Here is a 22,547-nt window from a genome sequence, read left to right on the forward strand (position 1 = left end):
TTAGTTTGCACCAGTTTAGGCTGTATAGGTTTTCGCGTTACGTTTCTTGTTTTTTCGTGTATTAAACATGTATTGAATTAACCACGCTGCATTTTGGTCCGACTCTCTTTCGACGCAAGAAAACCGTAACAGTTGTTATCTACACTAGTGAATGTGATATTAACTGCAGGTTGTTATCTACACTAGTGATTGTGATATTAACTACAGGTTATATCTACACTAGTGATTGTGATATTAACTACAGGTTGTTATCTACACTAGTGATTGTGATATTAATGTCAGTATTAGTGTAACACAGCCACTGTCTCAGTCCAATAACAATGGCACACACTGTTGGGATATAAATTGATTCTGCTGATAGGGCCAAACTGTCTCCTGGGACTGGTGAGGGATGTGAGGGGCGGGCGGTGTGTGTGTGGGGCCCGGGGGGTAGGAGGAGCCTTGATAAAACCAGGCTGGCAATATAATGAGTGTCAGATATACTGTAAATAGACTCATGCTTTAACACTCAGACATGTGCTCACAGCACGTGTGTGTGTGTGTGTCTGTGCATGGGGGTGTGTCTGTGCATGGGGGTGTGTCTGTGCATGGGGGTGTGTCTGTGCATGGGGGTGTGTCTGTGCATGGGGGTGTGTCTGTGCATGGGGGTGTGTTGGTGAGAGATTTGCATTAAGCAGCTTTTTGTGAAGCAGCTGTGTTGTTATCTTGTTTTGTGCCTGTGTTCATGCATGTGTGTGTGTGTGCATGTGTGGGAGTGTGTATGCATATAGGTATTTGTTTGTGTGTGTGTGTGTGTGTGTGTGTACCTGGCCTCTTTGAACTTCTTCAGTAGACTGGGTCGGTCCTGGTTCCTGCGTCTCCTGAACCATCTCTGCACCTGTCTCTCTGAACAACCTGTCTGCTTACACAGACTGTCTATAGAACTCTGTAGGAGGGAGGGAGAGCGGGGGAATAGAGGGAGAAAGAAAGGGAGGAGGGAGGGAGAGCGGGGGATAGGGGGAGAGAGAAAGGGAGGGAGAGCGGGGGATAAGGGGAGAGAGAAAGGGAGGAGGGAGAGAGAGCGGGGGATAGGGGGAGAGAGAAAGGGAGGAGGGAGAGAGAGCGGGGGATAGGGAGAGAGAGAAAGGGAGGAGAGAGAGAGAGAGCGGGGGATAGGGGGAGAGAGAAAGGGAGGAGGGAGAGAGAGCGGGGGAAGGGTGGAGAGAGAGGGAGGAGGGAGAGAGAGAGAAAGGGAGAGGGAGGGAGAGAAAGGGAGGATGAGAGAGAGCGGGGGATAGGGGGAGAGAGAAAGGGAGGATGGAGAGAGAGCGGGGGATAGGGGGAGAGAGAAAGGGAGGAGGGAGAGAGAGAAAGGGAGGAGGGAGAGAGAGAAAGGGAGGAGGGAGAGAGAGCGGGGGATAGGGGGAGAGAGAAATGGAGGATGGAGAGAGAGCGGGGGATAGGGGGAGAGAGAAAGGGAGGAGGGAGAGAGAGCGGGGGATAGGGGGAGAGAGAAAGGGAGGCGGAAGAAAGAGCGGGGGATAGGGGGAGAGAGAAAGGGAGGCGGAAGAGAGAGCGGGGGATAGGGGGAGAGAGAAAGGGAGGAGGGAGAGAGAGCGGGGGATAGGGGGAGAGAGAAAGGGAGGAGGGAGAGAGAGCGGGGGATAGGGGGAGAGAGAAAGGGAGGCGGAAGAGAGAGCGGGGGATAGGGGGAGAGAGAAAGGGAGAGGGCAGGGAGAGCGGGGGATAGGGGGAGAGAGAAAGGGAGGAGGGAGAGAGAGCGGGGGATAGGGGGAGAGAGAAAGGGAGAGGGAAGGGAGAGCGGGGGATAGGGGGAGAGAGAAAGGGAGGAGGGAGAGAGAGCGGGGGATAGGGGGAGAGAGAAAGGGAGAGGGCAGGGAGAGCGGGGGATAGGGGGAGAGAAAGGGAGGAAGGAGAGAGAGCGGGGGATAGGGGGAGAGAGAAAGGGAGGAGGGAGAGAGAGCGGGGGATAGGGGGAGAGAGAAAGGGAGGAGGGAGAGAGAGCGGGGGATAGGGGGAGAGAGAAAGGGAGGAGGGAGAGAGAGCGGGGGATAGGGGGAGAGAGAAAGGGATGAGGGAGAGAGAGTGGGGGATAGGGGGAGAGAGAAAGGGAGGATGGAGAGAGAGCGGGGGATAGGGGGAGAGAGAAAGGGAGGAGGGAGAGAGAGCGGGGGATAGGGGGAGAGAGAAAGGGAGGAGGGAGAGAGAGCGGGGGATAGGGGGAGAGAGAAAGGGAGGAGGGAGAGAGAGCGGGGGATAGGGGGAGAGAGAAAGGGAGGCGGAAGAGAGAGCGGGGATAGGGGGAGAGAGAAAGGGAGAGCGGAGGATAGGGGGAGAGAGAAAGGGAGGAGGGGGAGAGAGAAAGGGAGGAGGGAGAGAGAGCGGGGGAAGGGTGGAGAGAGAGGGAGGAGGGAGAGAGAGAGAAAGGGAGAGGGAGGGAGAGAAAGGGAGGATGAGAGAGAGCGGGGGATAGGGGGAGAGAGAAAGGGAGGATGGAGAAGAGAGCGGGGGATAGGGGGAGAGAGAAAGGGAGGAGGGAGAGAGAGAAAGGGAGGAGGGAGAGAGAGAAAGGGAGGAGGGAGAGAGAGCGGGGGATAGGGGGAGAGAGAAATGGAGGGATGGAGAGAGAGCGGGGGATAGGGGGAGAGAGAAAGGGAGGAGGGAGAGAGAGCGGGGGATAGGGGGAGAGAGAGAAAGGGAGGCGGAAGAAAGAGCGGGGGATAGGGGGAGAGAGAAAGGGAGGCGGAAGAGAGAGCGGGGGATAGGGGAGAGAGAAAGGGAGGCGGGAGAGAGAGCGGGGGATAGGGGGAGAGAGAAAGGGAGGAGGGAGAGAGAGCGGGGGATAGGGGGAGAGAGAAAGGGAGGAGGGAGAGAGAGCGGGGGATAGGGGGAGAGAGAAAGGGAGGCGGAAGAGAGAGCGGGGATAGGGGGAGAGAGAAAGGGAGAGGGCAGGGAGAGCGGGGGATAGGGGGAGAGAGAAAGGGAGGAGGGAGAGAGAGCGGGGGATAGGGGGAGAGAGAAAGGGAGGCGGAAGAGAGAGCGGGGGATAGGGGGAGAGAGAAAGGGAGAGGGCAGGGAGAGCGGGGATAGGGGGAGAGAGAAAGGGAGGAGGGAGAGAGAGAAAGGGAGAGGGAAGGGAGAGCGGGGGATAGGGGGAGAGAGAAAGGGAGGAGGGAGAGAGAGCGGGGGGATAGGGGGAGAGAGAAAGGGAGAGGGCAGGGAGAGCGGGGGATAGGGGGGAGAGAAAGGGAGGAAGGAGAGAGAGCGGGGGATAGGGGGAGAGAGAAAGGGAGGAGGGAGAGAGAGCGGGGGATAGGGGGAGAGAGTAAGGGAGGAGGGAGAGAGAGCGGGGGATAGGGGGAGAGAGAAAGGGAGGAGGGAGAGAGAGCGGGGGATAGGGGGAGAGAGAAAGGGAGGATGGAGAGAGAGCGGGGGATAGGGGGAGAGAGAAAGGGAGGCGGAAGAGAGAGCGGGGATAGGGGGAGAGAGAAAGGGAGAGCGGAGGATAGGGGGAGAGAGAAAGGGAGGAGGGAGAGAGAGCGGGGGATAGGGGGAGAGAGAAAGGGAGGAGGGAGAGAGAGCGGGGGATAGGGGGAGAGAGAAAGGGAGGAGGGAGAGAGAGCAGGGGATAGGGGGAGAGAGAAAGGGAAGAGGCAGGGAGAGCGGGGGATAGGGGGAGAGAGAAAGGGAGGAGGGAGAGAGAGCGGGGGGATAGAGAAAGGGAGGAGGGAGAGAAGGGTAGAAAGTGATACAGTTTAGCATAATGATTTGTGTGGTGCTGTATACAGATGTAGGATCTTAATTTGAGTCAGTTTGCTACAGCAGGAAAATAATTCTGCAGCAACGAGATATGTGAATTATTATATGGATTATAATTAGGGGTTGATACATTTTTCGTTAGGGCAAATCAAGTCTGAAATGACAAACTTTAGAAACATTTTTAAAACTCAAATACACACGTTTTTTCCTGCTGTGCAGAATTCTTTTTGCAACAAAAGACTGAACAAATTAAGATCTGTAGCAATTGTGTAGTGTTAATGTGTTCATGTGTGTGTGTGCGTGCGTACCTGTGTGCATGCGTCTCTGTGCATGCGTGCATTGGTGTAGTCTTTTTTAGTTGTGTTACCTGTGAGGGGTTCTTGGTTGTGTTACAGTAGAAGGACTCCAGTGTGGGGTTGTGTGAGACTATGAGCCGAACTTTCTCCTTCACCCCCATGACAGCAGCCAGTGGGGTGGCCACTAACCTGCACACACAGAGAGGGAGGAGATGGGAGGAAGAGAGAGAGACGGCATGATACGGTTTGATATTATCATGAGGGAGGATGGAGAGGTATGAAGGGAGGGAGAGAAAGTGATAGAGAGAGAGTGACAGAGAAAGGTTGACTGATTGCTATTGCTAAGCTAACACACAACATACAGGTGGGTGAGAGAAGAGAAGAGAGGGAGGGAGGGAAAGGACACAGAGGAGAAGAGGAAGCAGAGATATGATCAGAGTGACTCAGTGAAAACAGACCGAGATTAAATTACAGATTGAAGGTAAAATAATGTAATTAAAGGGAGGGAGAGACGGAGAGAGGGAGGGAGGGAGGGGGAGAGCGAGAGGGAGAGAGGAAGAGAGGGAGGGAGGGAGGAGGAGGGAGGGAGGGAGGGAGGGAGGGAGGGAGGGAGGGAGGGAGGGAGGGAGGGAGGGAGGGAGGAAGAGGGAGGGAGGGAGGGAGGGAGGGAGGGAGGGAGGGGGGAGGGAGGGAGGGAGGGAGGGAGGGAGGGAGGGAGGGAGGGAGGGAGGGAGGGAGGGAAGGAGTGAAGAGGGAAGAGGGAGAGAGGGAGGGAACAGGGAACAGGGAGAGAGGGAGCGAGGGAGCGAGGGAGCGAGGGAGGGAGGGAGAAAAAGGGTGGAGCATGTGGAGGAGGGGGGGCGTAGGAATATAAACATGTAGACAGATGGTGAAAGAGAAGAGGTATTAACATGTAGACAGATGGTGAAAGAGAAGAGGTATTAACATGTAGACAGATGGGGAAAGAGAAGAGGTATTAACATGTAGACAGATGGTGAAAGAGAAGAGGTATTAACATGTAGACAGATGGGGAAAGAGAAGAGGTATTAACATGTAGACAGATGGTGAAAGAGAAGAGGTATTAACATGTAGACAGATGAGGGAAAGAGTCAGAGGATTAATCGTATGAGGGGTGACAGCCAGCCAAACAGACAGACAGACGGACAGACGTACCCCTCGAAGATCTGTCGTATTACGAGGAAGGCTAGGGCGATGGGTAGCACCACCCAAAGGTCGCTGGCCTTGGCGTAGACACGGCCATCTTTGTCCTCCAGGTCAGCCCAACCCAGCCCCTCAGGGAACCACAGCCGCTCATTCCAGAACCACTCGCTCAGGCTGGACACCATACTGGGGAGAGAGCAGAGAAGACGGTTAATATACTGACATTCACACACACACACACACACACACACAAACACAACCAGCTGGCAGCATGCTGCCTCAGAGGGATGGGAGAAAGGAGTGGTTACATCATCCTTTGTGGTTATTTGAATTGCCAGTTAATGAAAGGATGTGACCAGTTGTCCCATGTGTAGCCTACTTCCTGGTCTCTTTTATGACACAATGTCTGTCTAATCCTTCTCTATCTCATCCTAGCCAGACACAGGAAGAATGGAAAGGGTTAAAATCCCTAACTGAATGAATGTTTATTTATCCATTTCTCTCACCGCAGTTAAACAACAGGAACCATCCCAATCAGAGGAAATGTTCATACCTCAACAATCATCTGAAGTCAGATCCATATTCTAATCTATACCATCTGTTGTGTAAACTCCACATAACACGCATTGGGAGAAATCTGCAGGCCAATTGAATAGGAAAGATTGGCACCAACTAATTAGATGTAATGCCATTGTGCAAATCTTCCCCATTCAATTACAGATGTAGGATCTTCATTTGATCACCCTGTTGTAGGAGAACTGTCCTGCAATGTAGGAAATGTAAAACTTGTTGTGTATTTGAGGTTTAAAAAGGCTTCTGAAGTTTGTAATTTCCATTTCGAAATTTCAGACTTAATATTCCCTTATGTAAAATGTATCAATCCCTACGAAAATGTAAATGAATTATAATCTACATAATAATCACATTCATGTTGATGTAGGATTATTTTCCTGCTGTAGCAAACTGGCTCAAATTAAAGATGGAATCCAAAGGTTGCGGGCAACCTCATGCTGCCCCTACTTGTTGTGTTGTTTTCTCACTTTCAACAAGGGGGTTGAGCTAATACAGTTGGTTAATAAAGTCTGATTTTATATACACTGCTCAAAAAAATAAAGGGAACACTAAAATAACACATCCTAGATCTGAATGAATGAAATATTCTTATTAAATACTTTTTTCTTGACATAGTTGAATGTGCTGACAACAAAATCACACAAAAATGATCAATGGAAATCAAATGTATCAACCCATGGAGGTCTGGATTTGGAGTCACACTCAAAATTAAAGTGGAAAACCACACTACAGGCTGATCCAACTTTGATGTAATGTCCTTAAAACAAGTCCAAATGAGGCTCAGTAGTGTGTGTGGCCTCCACGTGCCTGTATGACCGCCCTACAACGCCTGGACATGCTCCTGATGAGGTGGCGGATGGTCTCCTGAGGGATCTCCTCCCAGACCTGGACTAAAGCATCCGCCAACTCCTGGACAGTCTGTGTTGCAATGTAGCGTTGGTGGATGGAGCGAGACATGATGTCCCAGATGTGCTCAATTGGATTCAGGTCTGGGGAACGGGCGGGCCAGTCCATTGCATCAATGCCTTCCTCTTGCAGGAACTGCTGACACACTCCAGCCACATGAGGTCTAGCATTGTCTTGCAACCCAGGGCCAACCGCACCAGCATATGGTCTCACAAGGGGTCTGAGGATCTCATCTCGGTACCTAATGGCAGTCAGGCTACCTCTGGCGAGCACATGGAGGGCTGTGCGGCCCCCCAAAGAAATGCCACCCCACACCATGACTGACCCACCGCCAAACCGGTCATGCTGGAGGATGTTGGAGGCAGCAGAACGTTCTCCACGGCGTCTCCAGACTCTGTCACGTCTGTCACATGTGCTCAGTGTGAACCTGCTTTCATCTGTGAAGAGTACAGGGCGCCAGTGGCGAATTTGCCAATCTTGGTGTTCACCTGTGGACGTCGGGCCCTCATACCACCCTCATGGAGTCTGTTTCTGACCGTTTGAGCAGAAACATGCACATTTGTGGCCTGCTGGAGGTCATTTTGCAGGGCTCTGGCAGTGCTCCTCCTGCTCCTCCTTGCACAAAGGCGGGGGGTAGCGGTCCTGCTGCTGGGTTGTTGCCCTCCTACGGCCTCCTCCATGTCTCCTGATGTACTGGCCTGTCTCCTGGTAGCGCCTCCATGCTCTGGACACTACGCTGACAGACACAGCAAACCTTCTTGCCACAGCTCGCATTGATGTGCCATCCTGGATGAGCTGCACTACCTGACCCACTTGTGTGGGTTGTAGACTCCGTCTCATGCTACCACTAGAGTGAAAGCACCGCCAGCATTCAAAAGTGACCAAAACATCAGCCAGGAAGCATAGGAACTGAGAAGTGGCCTGTGGTCACCACCTGCAGAACCACTCCTTTATTGGGGGTGTCTTGCCTAATTGCCTATAATTTCCACCTGTTGTCTATTCCATTTGCACAACAGCATGTGAAATGTATTGTCAATCAGTGTTGCTTCCTAAGTGGACAGTTTGATTTCACAGAAGTGTGATTGACTTGGAGTTACATTGTGTTGTTTAAGCGTTCCCTTTATTTCTTTGAGCAGTGTATTTCGCTGTTTTTACTGAATAATATTTAGAAGTAGCCCCTTTTCACGTTTTGAAGACGAAACTGCTAAATGCTACATCTTTAAATCTAAATCCAACATCTTTAGGTTCGGGGCCTGCAGACTAACTAGTGGTCAACATACTATCAACATAACATTTAGGACCGTGACCTGCAGGCTCCTAACTAGTGGTCAACATACTATCAACATAACATTTAGGACCGAGACCTGCAGGCTCCTAACTAGTGGTCCACATAGTATCAACATAACATTTAGGACCGACACCTGCAGGCTCCTAACTAGTGGTCAACATACTATCAACACAACATTTAGGACCGTGACCTGCAGGCTCCTAACTAGTGGTCAACATACTATCAACACAACATTTAGGATCGAGACCTGCAGGCTCCTAACTAGTGGTCAACATACTATCAACACAACATTTAGGATCGAGACCTGCAGGCTCCTAACTAGTGGTCAACATACTATCAACAACATTTAGGGCCGAGACCTGCAGGCTCCTAACTAGTGGTCAACATACTATCAACACAACAAGTGTAGGAGAGGCCCAGTGGTCCACATACTATCAACAACATTTAGGATCGAGACCTGCAGGCTCCTAACTAGTGGTCAACATACTATCAACATAACATTTAGGACCGAGATCTGCAGACTCTTAACTAGTGGTCCACATACTATCAACAACATTTAGGACCGTGACCTGCAGGCTCCTAACTAGTGGTCAACATACTATCAACACAACATTTAGGATCGAGACCTGCAGGCTCCTAACTAGTGGTCAACATACTATCAACAACATTTAGGACCGTGACCTGCAGGCTCCTAACTAGTGGTCAACATACTATCAACACAACATTTAGGATCGAGACCTGCAGACTCCTAACTAGTGGTCAACATACTATCAACACAACATTTAGGACCGAGATCTGCAGACTCCTAACTAGTGGTCCACATAGTATCAACAACATTTAGGACCAAGACCTGCAGACTCCTAACTAGTGGTCAACATACTATCAACACAACATTTAGGACCAAGACCTGCAGGCTCCTAACTAGTGGTCAACATACTATCAACACAACATTTAGGACCGAGACCTGCAGGCTCCTAACTAGTGGTCAACATACTATCAACAACATTTAGGACCGAGATCTGCAGACTCCTAACTAGTGGTCCACATAGTATCAACAACATTTAGGACCAAGACCTGCAGACTCCTAACTAGTGGTCAACATACTATCAACACAACATTTAGGACCAAGACCTGCAGGCTCCTAACTAGTGGTCAACATACTATCAACACAACAGGTGTAGTATAGGCCCAGTGGCCCACAGAGGGGAAGTACAACTGAACATAAATCACTTCTTCATTCATCCACCACATGGACAAGGCATAGCAATGCCTATATACAGCCAGCACAGGCGAAACAGTTTATTTTGTGTGCATATGTTTTCACCACAGCCTGTAGGTCCAGGTTACTGGCCCAACTGTTCTCTATACTGAGTATTGCCAACCCAGACAGTCTTTCCTGTGACATTATATGTCCATTGCGCTGCACACAATTTAAACAGTCTTGAATGATGTATGCCAAGGTATACCTGAGATAAGGCACTGTTGAGTTTGCAACCCCACAACTCAAATGCCGGTTCACCAGTATGAACGAAATAGCAAACAGCTTTTTTGTTCAAGCCCTCAAGAACTGTTGGCCGCTAAAGATGATAATCTGTTTGCATCTGCCAATTTATTGACTGTTAAGTATCCAGACGACCTGTCCCCAGAGCTTTCAATAGGCTACAGTTCATCTCTTTCCGTAACCTGTTGAGGCCGGCAATTAAGGAGAATCAGAGGCTAAATTAAAGATGTTGCAGAACTGCTGTATTTGAACTCTTCTGCCCAGTTCCCCGGATGTTGCTATGGCAATCAAGACCAAGTGGGTCAGGTAGTGCAGTTTTTACCATCCCTGTAAAACTGTCGCTTTTGTGGAGAGATCGTTTTCAAAACTAAAACTCCTTAAAAAACTCCCTATGAAGCATTAGGCTCTCGGTCTCATGTGTTTTGAACACCTGAGTAAGCTCCACTCATTGCCCTGGCACCTTCGTAGCTGTTACCACAGCATTTGTTGTTCACTGATATCCCAGTCTGGTGTCATAGCCTAGACGTAACATAGTAAGCATAAATCCAGAACACTAAAATGAGTATGATATGTTATATTTGGTATGCTTATGTAAGATATAAGGTTACTTAAAGCAAAAACGAAAGGAGGGTGGTTGTTAGGGGTGGGAATATAACGCAAACGTCTACCAACACGAACATCTAGAAACCCAAAGGTTGCGTGTTTCAATCTCATCAGACAACTTTAGCATTTTAGCTAATTGCCAACTTTGCAACTACTTTATAGCTCCTTTGCAACTAAACGTCCTCTCACTGTCCACTGCATTTATTTTCAGCAATCTTAACACGTGTAAATATTTGTATGAACATAACAAGATTCAACAACTGAGACATAAACTTAATAAGTTCCACAGACATGTGACTAACAGAAATTGAATAATGTGTCCCTGAACAAAGGGGGGGTCAAAATCAAAAGTCAAAGTCAGTATCTGGTGTGGCCACCAGCTGCATTAAGTACTGTAGTGCATCTCCTCCTCATGGACTGCACCAGAATTGCCAGTTCTTGCTGTGAGATGTTATCCCACTCTTCCACCAAGGCACCTGCAAGTTACCGGAGATTTCTGGGGGGAATGGCCCTAGCCCTCACCCTCCGATCCAACTGGTCCCAGACATGCTCACTCAGTGGGATTGAGATCCGGGCTCTTCGCTGGCGATGGCAGACCACTGACATTCCTATCTTTCAGGAAATCACACACAGAATGAGAAGTATGGCTGGTGACATTGTCATGCTGGAGGGTCATGTCAGGATGAGCCTGCAGGAAGGGTACCACATGAGGGAGGAGGATGTCTTCCATGTAATGCACAGCATTGAGATTGCCTGCAATGACAACAAGCTCAGTCCGATGATGCTGTGACACACCGCCCCAGACCACGATGGACCCTCCACCTCCAAATCGATTCCGCTCCAGAGTACAGGCCTCAGTGTTTTTGCCAGTCCTGTCTGGTCCAGCGACAGTGGGGTTGTGCCCATAGGCGACGTTGCTGCCGGAGATGTCTGTTGACGATCTTCCTTACAACAGGCCTACAAGCCCTCAGTCCAGCCTCTCTCAGCATATTGAGGACAATCTGAGCACTGATGGAGGGATTGTGCGTTCCTGGTGTAACTTGAGCAGTTGTTGTTGCCATCCTGTACCTGTCCCGCAGGTGTGATGTTCGGATGTACCAATCCTGTGCAGGTGTTGTTACACGTGGTCTGCCACTACGAGGATGATCAGCTGTCCGTCCTGTCTCCGTGTAGTGCTGTCTTAGGCATCTCACAGTACGGACATTGCAATTTATTTGCCCTGGCCACATCTGCAGTCCTCATGCCGCATGCCTAAGGCACGTTCACGCAGATGAGCCATTCTTTTGATGTTTTTCAGTCAGTAGAAAGGCCTCTTTAGTGTGGTAAGTTTTCATAACTGTGACCTTAATTGCCTACCGTCTGTAAGCTGTTAGTGTCTTAACGACCGTTCTACAGGTGCATTTTCATTAGTTGTTTATTATTCATTGAACGAGCATGGGAAACAGTGTTTAAACCCTTTACAATGAAGATCTGTGAAGTTATTTGGATTTTTACAAATGATCTTTTAAAGACAGGGTCCTGAAAAAGGGACGTTTCTTTTTTTGCTGAGTTTATGTAGCATGTTAGCTACCCCTTCCCCTAACCCTTTCAGCCAACCCTTCCACTAAATCTAACCTTAACCGCGTTAGCCACCTAGCTAATGTTAATGAGCATTTCTCCTTTGCCAAGATAATCCATCCACCTGACAGGTGTGGAATATCAAGAAGCTGGTTAAAAAGCATGATCATTACACTAGTGCATCTTGTTCTGGGGACAATAAAAGGCCACTCTAAAATGTGCAGTTTTGTCAAACAACACAATGCCACAGATGTCTCAAATTTTGAGGGAGCGTGCAATTGGCATGCTGACTGCAGGAATGTCCACCAGAGCTGTTGTCAGAGAATGTAATGTTAATTGCTCTACCATAAGCTGCCTCCAACGTCGTTTTAGAGAATTTGGCTCACAACCGCAGACCATGTGTATAGCATCATGTAGGCGAGCGGTTTGCTGATGTCAACGTTGTGAACAGAGAGACCCATACTGGCGGTGGGGTTATGGCATGGGCAGGCATATGCTACGGACAACAACACAATTGCATTTTATCGATGGCAATTTGAATACACAGAGATACCGTGATGAGATCCTGAGGCACATTGTCGTGCCTTTAATCTGCTGCCATGTTTCAGCATGGTAATGCACAGCTCTATGTCGCAAGGATCTATACACAATTCCTGGAAGCTGAAAATGTCCCAGTTCTTCCATGGCCTGCATACTCACCAGACATGTCACCAATTGAGCATGTTTGGGATGCTCTGGATGGACGTGTACGACAGCGTGTTCCAGTTCCCGCCAATATCCAGCAACTTCTCATAGCCATTGAAGAGGACTGGGCCACAGGCCACAATTAACAGCCTGATCGGGAGATTTGTCGCGCTGCATGAGGCAAATGGTGGTTTTAAGGTATCTGTGACCAACAGATGCATATCTGTATTCCCAGTCATGTGAAATAAAATCTTTGAAATTGTTGCATGTTGCGTTTTTATATTTTTGTTCAGTATAAATGGCGTGTTTTGGATTTACGTACAGAATAATACAAAATGCTCTGAGACCACGTTGCAAGATGATATCACCTTCCTTTCAATCAGTTATTTTCTTATTTTTCAAGGCCTGAGGCACTTCTTCAGTTACATTCCTAAAGCCCAAGAAACAAACACTTGGCTTCCTGATTCATGACAGGCGCTTCGTGGTTTCAGAGAGAGAAAAGTAGAGAGAAGCTTTACTTTGACTGTGATTTGGGTGTGGTAGGATGGGGACGGGAGTTGAGTGGGGGACGGTATGAATCATGGCTGAATTTTTTGCTGTGAATCATCTATCTGTGCTGAGTCAGAATGTCCTCCCACACACCACTCAACCCTAAACCACTACCCTAATCCTCTCTGACGCCACCCTCCTACACCCTACCCAACCCACTCCCCCGATTCTCCTCAGCCCCCAAACCACTCCCCCTCCCTGATCCCTCCAGGACTTGCCTCATTGAGTAGGTTCCCTCCCCAGCTGACAGAAGCTCAGAGAGGCAGAGCGAGGCCTCCCTCCATGCCTACCTCGCTGCCTGCCTCCCTCCTTCCTTCCCTGCCTAACATTACTCCCAGACCCAGACACAGAGCAGGCCTGGCCCTCTCCTTCCTTCCCTGCCTAACATTACTCCCAGACCCAGACACAGAGCAGGCCTGGCTCTCTTTCAACTATGTAGCTGGATTTACACACAAATTAAGGACTGATATACAGCCAGGGAAGGGAGTGCCGCTGACACCCAACGGTAGCATATACTAAGATAAACTGGGCTTGTCACATTGGTTAACATTGAAACGGATAGGAGCTACCGGCTAATACAGAACTGACCCTTTGAGCTTCAATAAAAATGTTAGCTAACGCTAGGCTAGCTTTGGATAGCTTAGGTTACGTAGGCGTGGATCCCCATACACCAGTCACACTAACAAGATGGTAAATGAAGTTACAACACTAAGTTACGTCTACAGAAGCCTTCCCTTCTCACACACACTCTCCCCTGAGACACTGTCATTGTTCAGTTAATTCCACATCATAGCAGGTTACTCATCAACACCAGACACATTTCCTGTCACAACTCAGAGAGAGTGCATCTCAATCGTCTTCCCCTCCTCATCTCCTTTCCTTCATCAGGTGTGTATCTCAATACTCTAAAATGCCTTCCTCTCGTCATCTCATCTCCTCTGTCAGCACTGATCTGATAGAAGCGGACAGGACAGCTGGACCTCTGCTATAAAGCTTCCACCTATCCAGTCTATTGAGATCAGTGTAGATGATGTTAAAAACACATCAACATGTGTCTAAAGTAGTTTCTCCAACGTGGGCTATAGGATGCAGGATTTGGCAAACCCCTGCACCCTGTTGTACAAACGCTGCAAGGTTGATGACACCGAGTCCTGGGGGGTTGCTGCTGCTATTGAGACAGCATTAGTGCTATTGTTTCACCTGTCACTCCTCTGCAGCATAGCATTCCTGCTAGCATCATGGGATTACTGATACAACATCATCCTGCTGAACTCAGAGGAAGGGAGGGAGGGTCCATGTATTCACTGGGAAATCAACACCTCCACAACACAGACTGGAGGTGGGGGGGGGCGGGGGGGGGGCTGGACAGGTGAATAACCCTGTTGACTTTCTGTGAGCACACTAGCAGAGGTATTGAACTCTTCTACTTTCCATGCCTTTAGGGCACATCACCCAGATTGCCTGCTATTCTAGAAATATAGTACGGAACTCTGTAAAATGCTGTTGAAGATCACAACACTAACAAGCAGATGTACACAGAGCAAAGAGGAGGGTAGGACACAGTACATTGCTTACAACTACTGCACACTCCTAAGAAAAATTCCAAATGCCCTAGACAATTCTCACAGACAATTCTTAAAAGCAACATACATTGTAGATGTAGAAATTCCTCTGTCCTACTGTGTTTTAGGCAGTTGATTCTTGTATAGGTGAGTCTTCTAGGCAGAGTTAACCACAACAGCACAGATACAGGGATCTTCCCTGATACAAAACAGAGCCACAGAGCAGTCCAAAGATCATAACACATCACACACAGCAGAGAAGCAATAAAGACCGGACTCACTTCCCTGTGTGATAACCACTGGTCCCAACTCACAATATCATGTGGACATAAAGCAGCCGTACCTGCAGTAAACAGTAGAGTAGGCCTGGGGGTGTCAGTATGCTAACATATGGTCTAGAGGTCTCTCCATGGGAGGAATCACAGATTTCATTTAGATAAACATTAGAAACATGGTGGTGACATTTCAGTCAATACCAGTGTTCTTGAGTCTAAGAGCGTCAGTGTGTGTGTGTGTGTGCACGCATCGCAACAGATCAAAGAAAAAAACTTTTTCAGGTCAGCCAGAGGATCCAGCCTGCTACAGCACTTTTCCTGACAGAAGCCCAACTCCCCTTCCTATTGGCTGACAGGATCATGTGACCGGACTCTGGCCATTTTTCTGAGCCAATCAGATGGAGGATGTCTCTCTGGCTGGATGGGAGAGTGGAAGTGCCATCTCTCTCCCTCCCTCTGTTTCTGTGGGGCTGTCTGACAGGAGAATGTGAGTCATAACGCATATCATACATCCTCTGGCACACAGAGATGACCAGGATAGAGTAGAGAAGTGTGGAGTAATATATATATATATATATATATATATATATATATATATATATATATATATATATATATATATATATATATGAGAGAGAGAGACCTGTCTAGTTTCAGTGACCTTAATTGTAATTTGAGATCAGCGTTCATAACTGAGACTGCCATGTTGTAAATCATGCTTCCAGTCAATGGGAGGTTTGCGTGACAGGCAGACCTCAAATTAGGATTTGGCCTACTGAGATAAAAATCTCTTGAATAAGATAGACTTTGTCCAACAGTGGGTCTAAATTATGTCAGGTTAAATTATTTAGAGTCAGTGTAATTTCAACATAAAGTAATATAATTCACAACCAGATTAAAGTCCACATTCTGGTTTGGTTAATCTCAAACTAAAAATGGGATTTCATGACCTCGGATTAGAAGGTTTAGAGATCCAGAGCGTGACCCTCTGTATCCTCACCAGTCACACACACACACACTGATGTTATATTATTACGACTGAAAATTCACTTTAATGCAGGTCATGCCTGCAACATTTTTAACAGCAATATTCTGTTCTGTCTGTCTCCTTCTCCAACTGGCAGAGGGAGAGGATGTTGGACTGTACTCCTTTCTGTGACCCTGTAAAAGAGCACTTTACTGAAATTAGAGGGCCACACACAGACAGACATGCAATAAAATGTGATTGAAGTGATTGAAGGAGTAAAGCCTAATGGATAGATGCAGGGTAGAGGGTTAGGATTCAGATCTTTGATGTGTTAACAGTCAGCTATTGATCCATCAGTGTGTTTAAGATCAGTGACATCATGCTGTCTGTGTGACATCATGCTGTCTGTGTGACATCATGCTGTCTGTGTGACATCATGCTGTCTGTGTGACATCATGCTGTCTGAGTGACATCATGCTGTCTGAGTGACATCATGCTGTCTGAGTGACATCATGCTGTCTGAGTGACATCATGCTGTCTGAGTGACATCATGCTGTCTGAGTGACATCATGCTGTCTGAGTGAGCACCTTACTTTTACCTGTTCTTTTTAATAAGGATGCATTTGACAGTCAAACGTTTAAGATATAGTTTAAAATATAAGTTATGAAGAGTAAATATGATCTTATTCATTGCTACATGCCACTCCATATGCTTCCCATTACTACATGCCACTCCATATGCTTCCCATTGCTACATGCCACTCCATATGCTTCCCATTGCTACATGCCACTCCATATGCTTCCCATTGCTACATGCCACACCATATGCTTCCCATTGCTACATGCCACTCCATATGCTTCCAATTGCTACATGCCACTCCATATGCTTCCCATTGCTACATGCCACTCCATATGCTTCCCATTGCTACATGCCACTCCATATGCTTCCCATTGCTACATGCCACACCATATGCTTCCCATTGCTACATGCCACACCATATGCTTCCCATTGCTACATGCCACTCCATATGCTTCCCATTGCTACATGCCACACCATATGCTTCCCATTGCTACATGCCACTCCATATGCTTCCCATTGCTACATGCCACTCCATATGCTTCCCATTGCTACATGCCACTCCATATGCTTCCAATTGCTACATGCCACTCCATATGCTTCCCATTGCTACATGCCACTCCATATGCTTCCCATTGCTACATGCCACTCCATATGCTTCCCATTGCTACATGCCACTCCATATGCTTCCCATTGCTACATGCCACTCCATATGCTTCCCATTGCTACATGCCACTCCATATGCTTCCCATTGCTACATGCCACTCCATATGCTTCCCATTGCTACATGCCACTCCATATGCTTCCCATTGCTACATGCCACACCATATGCTTCCCATTGCTACATGCCACACCATATGCTTCCCATTGCTACATGCCACTCCATATGCTTCCCATTGCTACATGCCACACCATATGCTTCCCATTGCTACATGCCACTCCATATGCTTCCCATTGCTACATGCCACTCCATATGCTTCCCATTGCTACATGCCACTCCATATGCTTCCAATTGCTACATGCCACTCCATATGCTTCCCATTGCTACATGCCACTCCATATGCTTCCCATTGCTACATGCCACTCCATATGCTTCCCATTGCTACATGCCACTCCATATGCTTCCCATTGCTACATGCCACTCCATATGCTTCCCATTGCTACATGCCACTCCATATGCTTCCCATTGCTACATGCCACTCCATATGCTTCCCATTCCTGTTTTTCACACTTTTACCTTCGCTTTTGTACACCTGCTTCAAACAGCTGAAAAATCTATATTTTGGGTTATTGAAAATGTATTTATTTCACAGCGGTTTGGATTGTGAAATGATTATCTACGCTTGTTTTGTCACATAAACTGAAATTAGGCAAAGTATTAGAATTTTAGCAACCAAGAAATGGCTGAGCGATTTCTGCATTTGTACGTTTAAGCTTTTTTTATTTTACAATTTGTCAGAAGGACCCAAACACAATATACCTTATTCAAAACATCTATGAACTCAGAAATCTCAGACTTCCGAGCGTTCAAAACAACTGATAAAAAAAAAGCTCCCACTCTGAAAAAGAACCCAACTTCCAACTCAGGAACTCGGACCACTTTGTAGAACTCCGACTTTTTGACCTGAAGATCACCGACGTCATGATTTGACCGATTTGATCCGAGTTCACAATTATCTCATAATATATGGAACAGTGTTTGGGTCTTTGCGTGTCAAAAAAGATACATGTCAAATAACACTATTTGACGCATCAAATGACACTATTTGACACATTAAATAAGCTTTTAATTTGACACGTCAAATAACATAATTATATTATAGAATGTTGTGTGTGCTGAATTTGCATTTGTAAACCAAGCGCCACCACTACTGTCAGTAGCACTGTCAAAGCTGTACATAAAAAGTCTGCAAACAAGCGCACACCGGCCACGAACGATATATTTACAATATTGCTTTAATTATAAGGCATTATTTGTTCCGACAGCAACTTCTAGGGTAGCTAGCTAGCTTTAACTTGGTACCTAGCTAGCACCAATACAACCAGCCTGAAAACAATGATCAGTCGAAACTGCAGTCATTTTCATTATTCTTAGCAATTATTTAGGAATCCTTGCGAGTAAGTATTAGCTAGGTAGTCACTTGTTGTTCGCCTATTGAAATTGAACTTCAGTTCATGGATATAAATAGCTAGCCAGCTACTTAACCCTGTTGCCCAAAACTAACGTTATAAGCAGCCAGCTAGCTTCATCAGAGGTCCAGCTGTCCTGTTCACTTCTATCAGATCAGTGCTAATCAAATGGCTACCCAGATTATTTGCATTGCCCCCCCGCTGCTGCTACTCTCTGTTATTATCTATGCATAGGCACTTAAATAACTCTTACCTACATGTACATAACTACCTCAATTACTTCGACACCGGTGCCCCCCGCACATTGACACATTGACTCTGTACCGGTAACCCCTGTATATAGCCCGGCTATTGTTATTTACTGCTGCTCTTTAATTTGTTGTTATTCTTATCTCTTACCTTTTGGGGGATTTTCTTAAAACTGCATTGTTGGTTAAGGGCTTGTAAAAGTAAGCATTTCACTGTAAGGTCTACTACACCTGTTGTATTCGGCGCATGTGACAAATAACATTTGATTTGATTTGCTGACAGAGGCGTGATGCTTGACTGGAACGATTATGTGTTGTGAAGCTAGCCACAATAAGGATTAGGCACAATAGTGGAATTTACGGGTTGCCTTCAAAATAAAAGTACCTCTTTGAAAGTGATGCAGAAGGTTACTAGTGGAATCATGCCATATTTAGACTAGATCATGTTAAACAAAGTTGGAATGTGAAGCAATGAAATGGGGTATCAGTCTACTCGGTGACACAGTGAAATAAGTATGTATGCCCCCAATGCAATGCTAAAGTCTAATATATCCAGTGTCAAATTATAATCATTTTTTAAATTTTATATAAACAACATTCCAAACTCGTTTAGCATGATGTATTTAACTATGGCATAATCGACAGCGATTTGCGTCACTGTCAATGACATACTTTTATTTTGAAGGCTAACCTCAAAATCCAGTATTGTGGCTAATCCTTATTGTGGCTAGTTTCACATAGATGGGTCCGTCCACCATTAATCAAATAAAAGCTGTTATAAATTAGGGTCCTTTTAAATTATGACACCTAGCTATATAGTTAATTGTCTAACTATAGCTCCTGAAACAGATGTTGTTTTGCTATGTTTTTGGGGAAGAACATTGTTTGCATCCATCAGCTAGCTAGCTTTTTTTATGACCAGCGTTGTAGGTGCGCGAGACAACTTTACCAGCATCATAGCATACGTGTCGGTGAATCGTTGTAACATATGACATACGAGTGATAGTGTAATCAATGTGTAATACCTACGTAAAAGCTTTATGAACGCGTTAAATGATTATGTGACGTGCAGTCATATTCAGATCCAACAAGCTTATTTGACACATCAAATAGTGTTATTTGAAGTGTAGATTTTTTGACACGAAAAGACCCAAACGGCGTTCCTTAATCATAGGATAAACGTACATGGCTTGCGTAATGACGCGTGTCCAAGTGATCGCGCTTCATTGTGGGCTGCATGCCTAGATAACCGAAAGGATCAGCACGGCCACAAAGTCAAAATTGGCTATTGTAGAAAATCATGAAAAAAAATAAGCCTTTTGTTAGTAATTTAATGTTAGGGTTAGGCATAAGGTTAGCCGTGTGGTTAAAGTTAGGGTTACGGGTAGGATTAGGTTGAAAATCTTCGACACTTGAACAGACAACAGAGTACTGACTATTGTAGAAACACTGCATATTCAGACGAAACCGTTATTCAGTTTATACCACAATAACAGTCTTATTGATGTGATTGAGATAACGGTACTTACTTTGGTCCCAATCCCCTCTCACTGAGGTTCAAGGCAATGTATGAGACTTTGGGTTAGAGCACACAGAACAGACAGCGGTAGCCTATATGCAATTTTCAGAAAGTTCGACCGCTGAGCAGAAAATCAGTCCAGCCAGAGAAAGTATAGCTCCGTCCTGTTGAATATATTCTGCCTGCTGCGTTCGTGACGGCCCGGGAGTCTCGTTGTTTTAGATTAGGGTCCGACCTGACCACTTCCGCCGTTTATCCACATCTTTCCATCCAGTCAAAAACAATTTTAATAGAAAGAAGGATTGAGATAAAAATAAAGAGTAGGTGGGAGAAGTTGAGAGACCGCGAGACGAGTAAAGGCGGGGTTTCTTTCTGTGTCGATGGATATCCGCTCTGATTGTCCTGGATAAATCTAAACAACAATCTAGGATAATTTATCTTTCGTTGTGTCCCATGTATTCTTTCTCTTCTCTCTGGGGGACAGGGGGGTTGGCCGGGAATAGGCGTATACTAGCCGAGCTGCTGCGTCTGGAGAACGGACCGCGAGAGGGGTGAGACTAGGAGTGAAATAGAAAATAACTGGGAGGAAGAGTCACAGATGACGTTTAGGCACACGAGAACACTTGGTTGACACACACACATCCGCATTTTGTTTCCGGTGCGATTAATGGTGCGATTAAGGCTATTTACATGACCAACTATTAGTGCGTAAACGACCAAAAAATACAATATAGGCTAACCTAAAAAAATACAATATAGGCTAACCTAAAAAAACAATATAGGCTAACCTAAAACATACAATATAGGCTAACCTAAAAAATACAATATAGGCTAACCTAAAAAATACAATATAGGCTAACCTAAAAAATACAATATAGGCTAACCTAAAAAATACAATATAGGCTAACCTAAAAAATACAATATAGGCTAACCTAAAAAATACAATATAGGCTAACCTAAAAAATACAATATAGGCTAACCTAAAACATACAATATAGGCTAACCTAAAAAATACAATATAGGCTAACCTAAAAAATACAATATAGGCTAACCTAAAAAATACAATATAGGCTAACCTAAAAAATACAATATAGGCTAACCTAAAAAAAAATACAATATAGGCTAACCTAAAAAATACAATATAGGCTAACCTAAAAAATACAATATAGGCTAACCTAAAAAATACAATAGGGCCCAGGGTTCCCCAACTGGCAGCACACAGGATGATTTTATTTTGCTGATTTTTCATTGTTGGACATTAAAGACTGTAAGAACACCAGGAAATTAGCTCCAAGTGATTTTCAAGTATTTCCACGTGTAATAGAGAGACACATTAGATCGTATTCCAATGTAATGAAGGTTTGTTTTGGTCAAATATTATATATGTTTGGACTTCTTGTGGTCAATTACAGTGTACAATGTTATATGTTCTGGCCCCCCAACCATCCGCTCAAGAAAAAAATTGTCCGGCAGCTGAGTGTAGTTTGGGTCCCCTGCAAGAGGCCATCTAAATACATGCAATTATGAACAAATAGTTGTCTAAAAGTGACTTGTTTTATGGGTTTGGACTTTAGACATTATTTGGTGACTTGAATGTAGGCCTATCAGTAGCTGTGTGTGTATAAAATCAGTGAGGCAGCCAAGCCAGTAAAAAGCCATATTACAACCTATGTTGTGATAATTGCATTGTTTGCTCTATAACCCATTTGTTCATACCCCACCGTGATATTCAGTAAGGCTGTGACAGCACAAATACGTCACACATTGGCGGAATAGATTCAACAACACATACGTTTGTTTCATCATAAAATAGGATCGCAACATCTGTCTAGTGAAGTCCACAAAGCAAATATTGCATACAATCAGTTTTATCACCTGCAGCAGGGTCAAGCAAGTTCGTGCTTTCGACAGTTTACTAAGTAACTACTGATTTAAAACCATTGAGTTACTGCAAGTCAGCACAAAGACAACAAGGAACACTGCCTTCACTATTCCAGCACCATTTAAACTTTAACATTTAAACATCAAATCAACAAGGCTATATATGCTTAGTTTAAACAACAAACTGAAAGATACCTAAATAAATGTAGTCCAATCAATAATGCTAAACATCCTGTGGCTGTCCATGGTACTGATTTCTGTGTGTATGTGTGTCTGTAAAACAATAAATGTTGACTCACCCTACTTGAAGACTAGTTGAAAGCCAATGCCATCCTCCTCTCTTTCATGTTGACTTATTTCCATTGTGGTCCTCTTGAGACAAGATGGCTAGACAAGATGGAACACAGTATGGCAGTGAAATAATAAAACAATAACAGAGGAGAAGAACACCTATCTCATCATTCCAGTTACAGGGGTTATTCATATGGGCACAGAAGACATCAAACATATT

General features: G+C 45.9%; 1 protein-coding gene across 3 annotated transcripts in view; it reads right to left on the minus strand.

Moving 5' to 3' along the window:
• Positions 1–20,812, minus strand: part of LOC109884519 (ceramide synthase 2) — a 43,517-nt gene extending 22,705 nt beyond the window's left edge. The window contains exons 1-4 of one of the 3 annotated variants that reach the window (XM_031837687.1): positions 20,166–20,812; positions 5,229–5,402; positions 4,127–4,244; positions 807–925 (exon numbers count right to left, since the gene is read on the minus strand). In XM_031837687.1, coding sequence (XP_031693547.1) covers positions 807–925; positions 4,127–4,244; positions 5,229–5,401 — 410 coding nt within the window. In that variant the 5' untranslated portion in view covers position 5,402; positions 20,166–20,812. Of the gene's footprint in view, positions 1–806; positions 926–4,126; positions 4,245–5,228; positions 5,403–14,527; positions 14,635–18,787; positions 18,955–20,165 lie in introns of those variants that run through there. The other 2 variants (XM_031837702.1, XM_031837694.1) reach the window with 2 other exon arrangements.
• Positions 20,813–22,547: the final 1,735 nt, after the last annotated feature.

This window comes from Oncorhynchus kisutch, linkage group LG2 (genome assembly GCF_002021735.2).
Source record: "Oncorhynchus kisutch isolate 150728-3 linkage group LG2, Okis_V2, whole genome shotgun sequence".
Classification (NCBI taxonomy): Eukaryota; Metazoa; Chordata; class Actinopteri; order Salmoniformes; family Salmonidae; genus Oncorhynchus; species Oncorhynchus kisutch.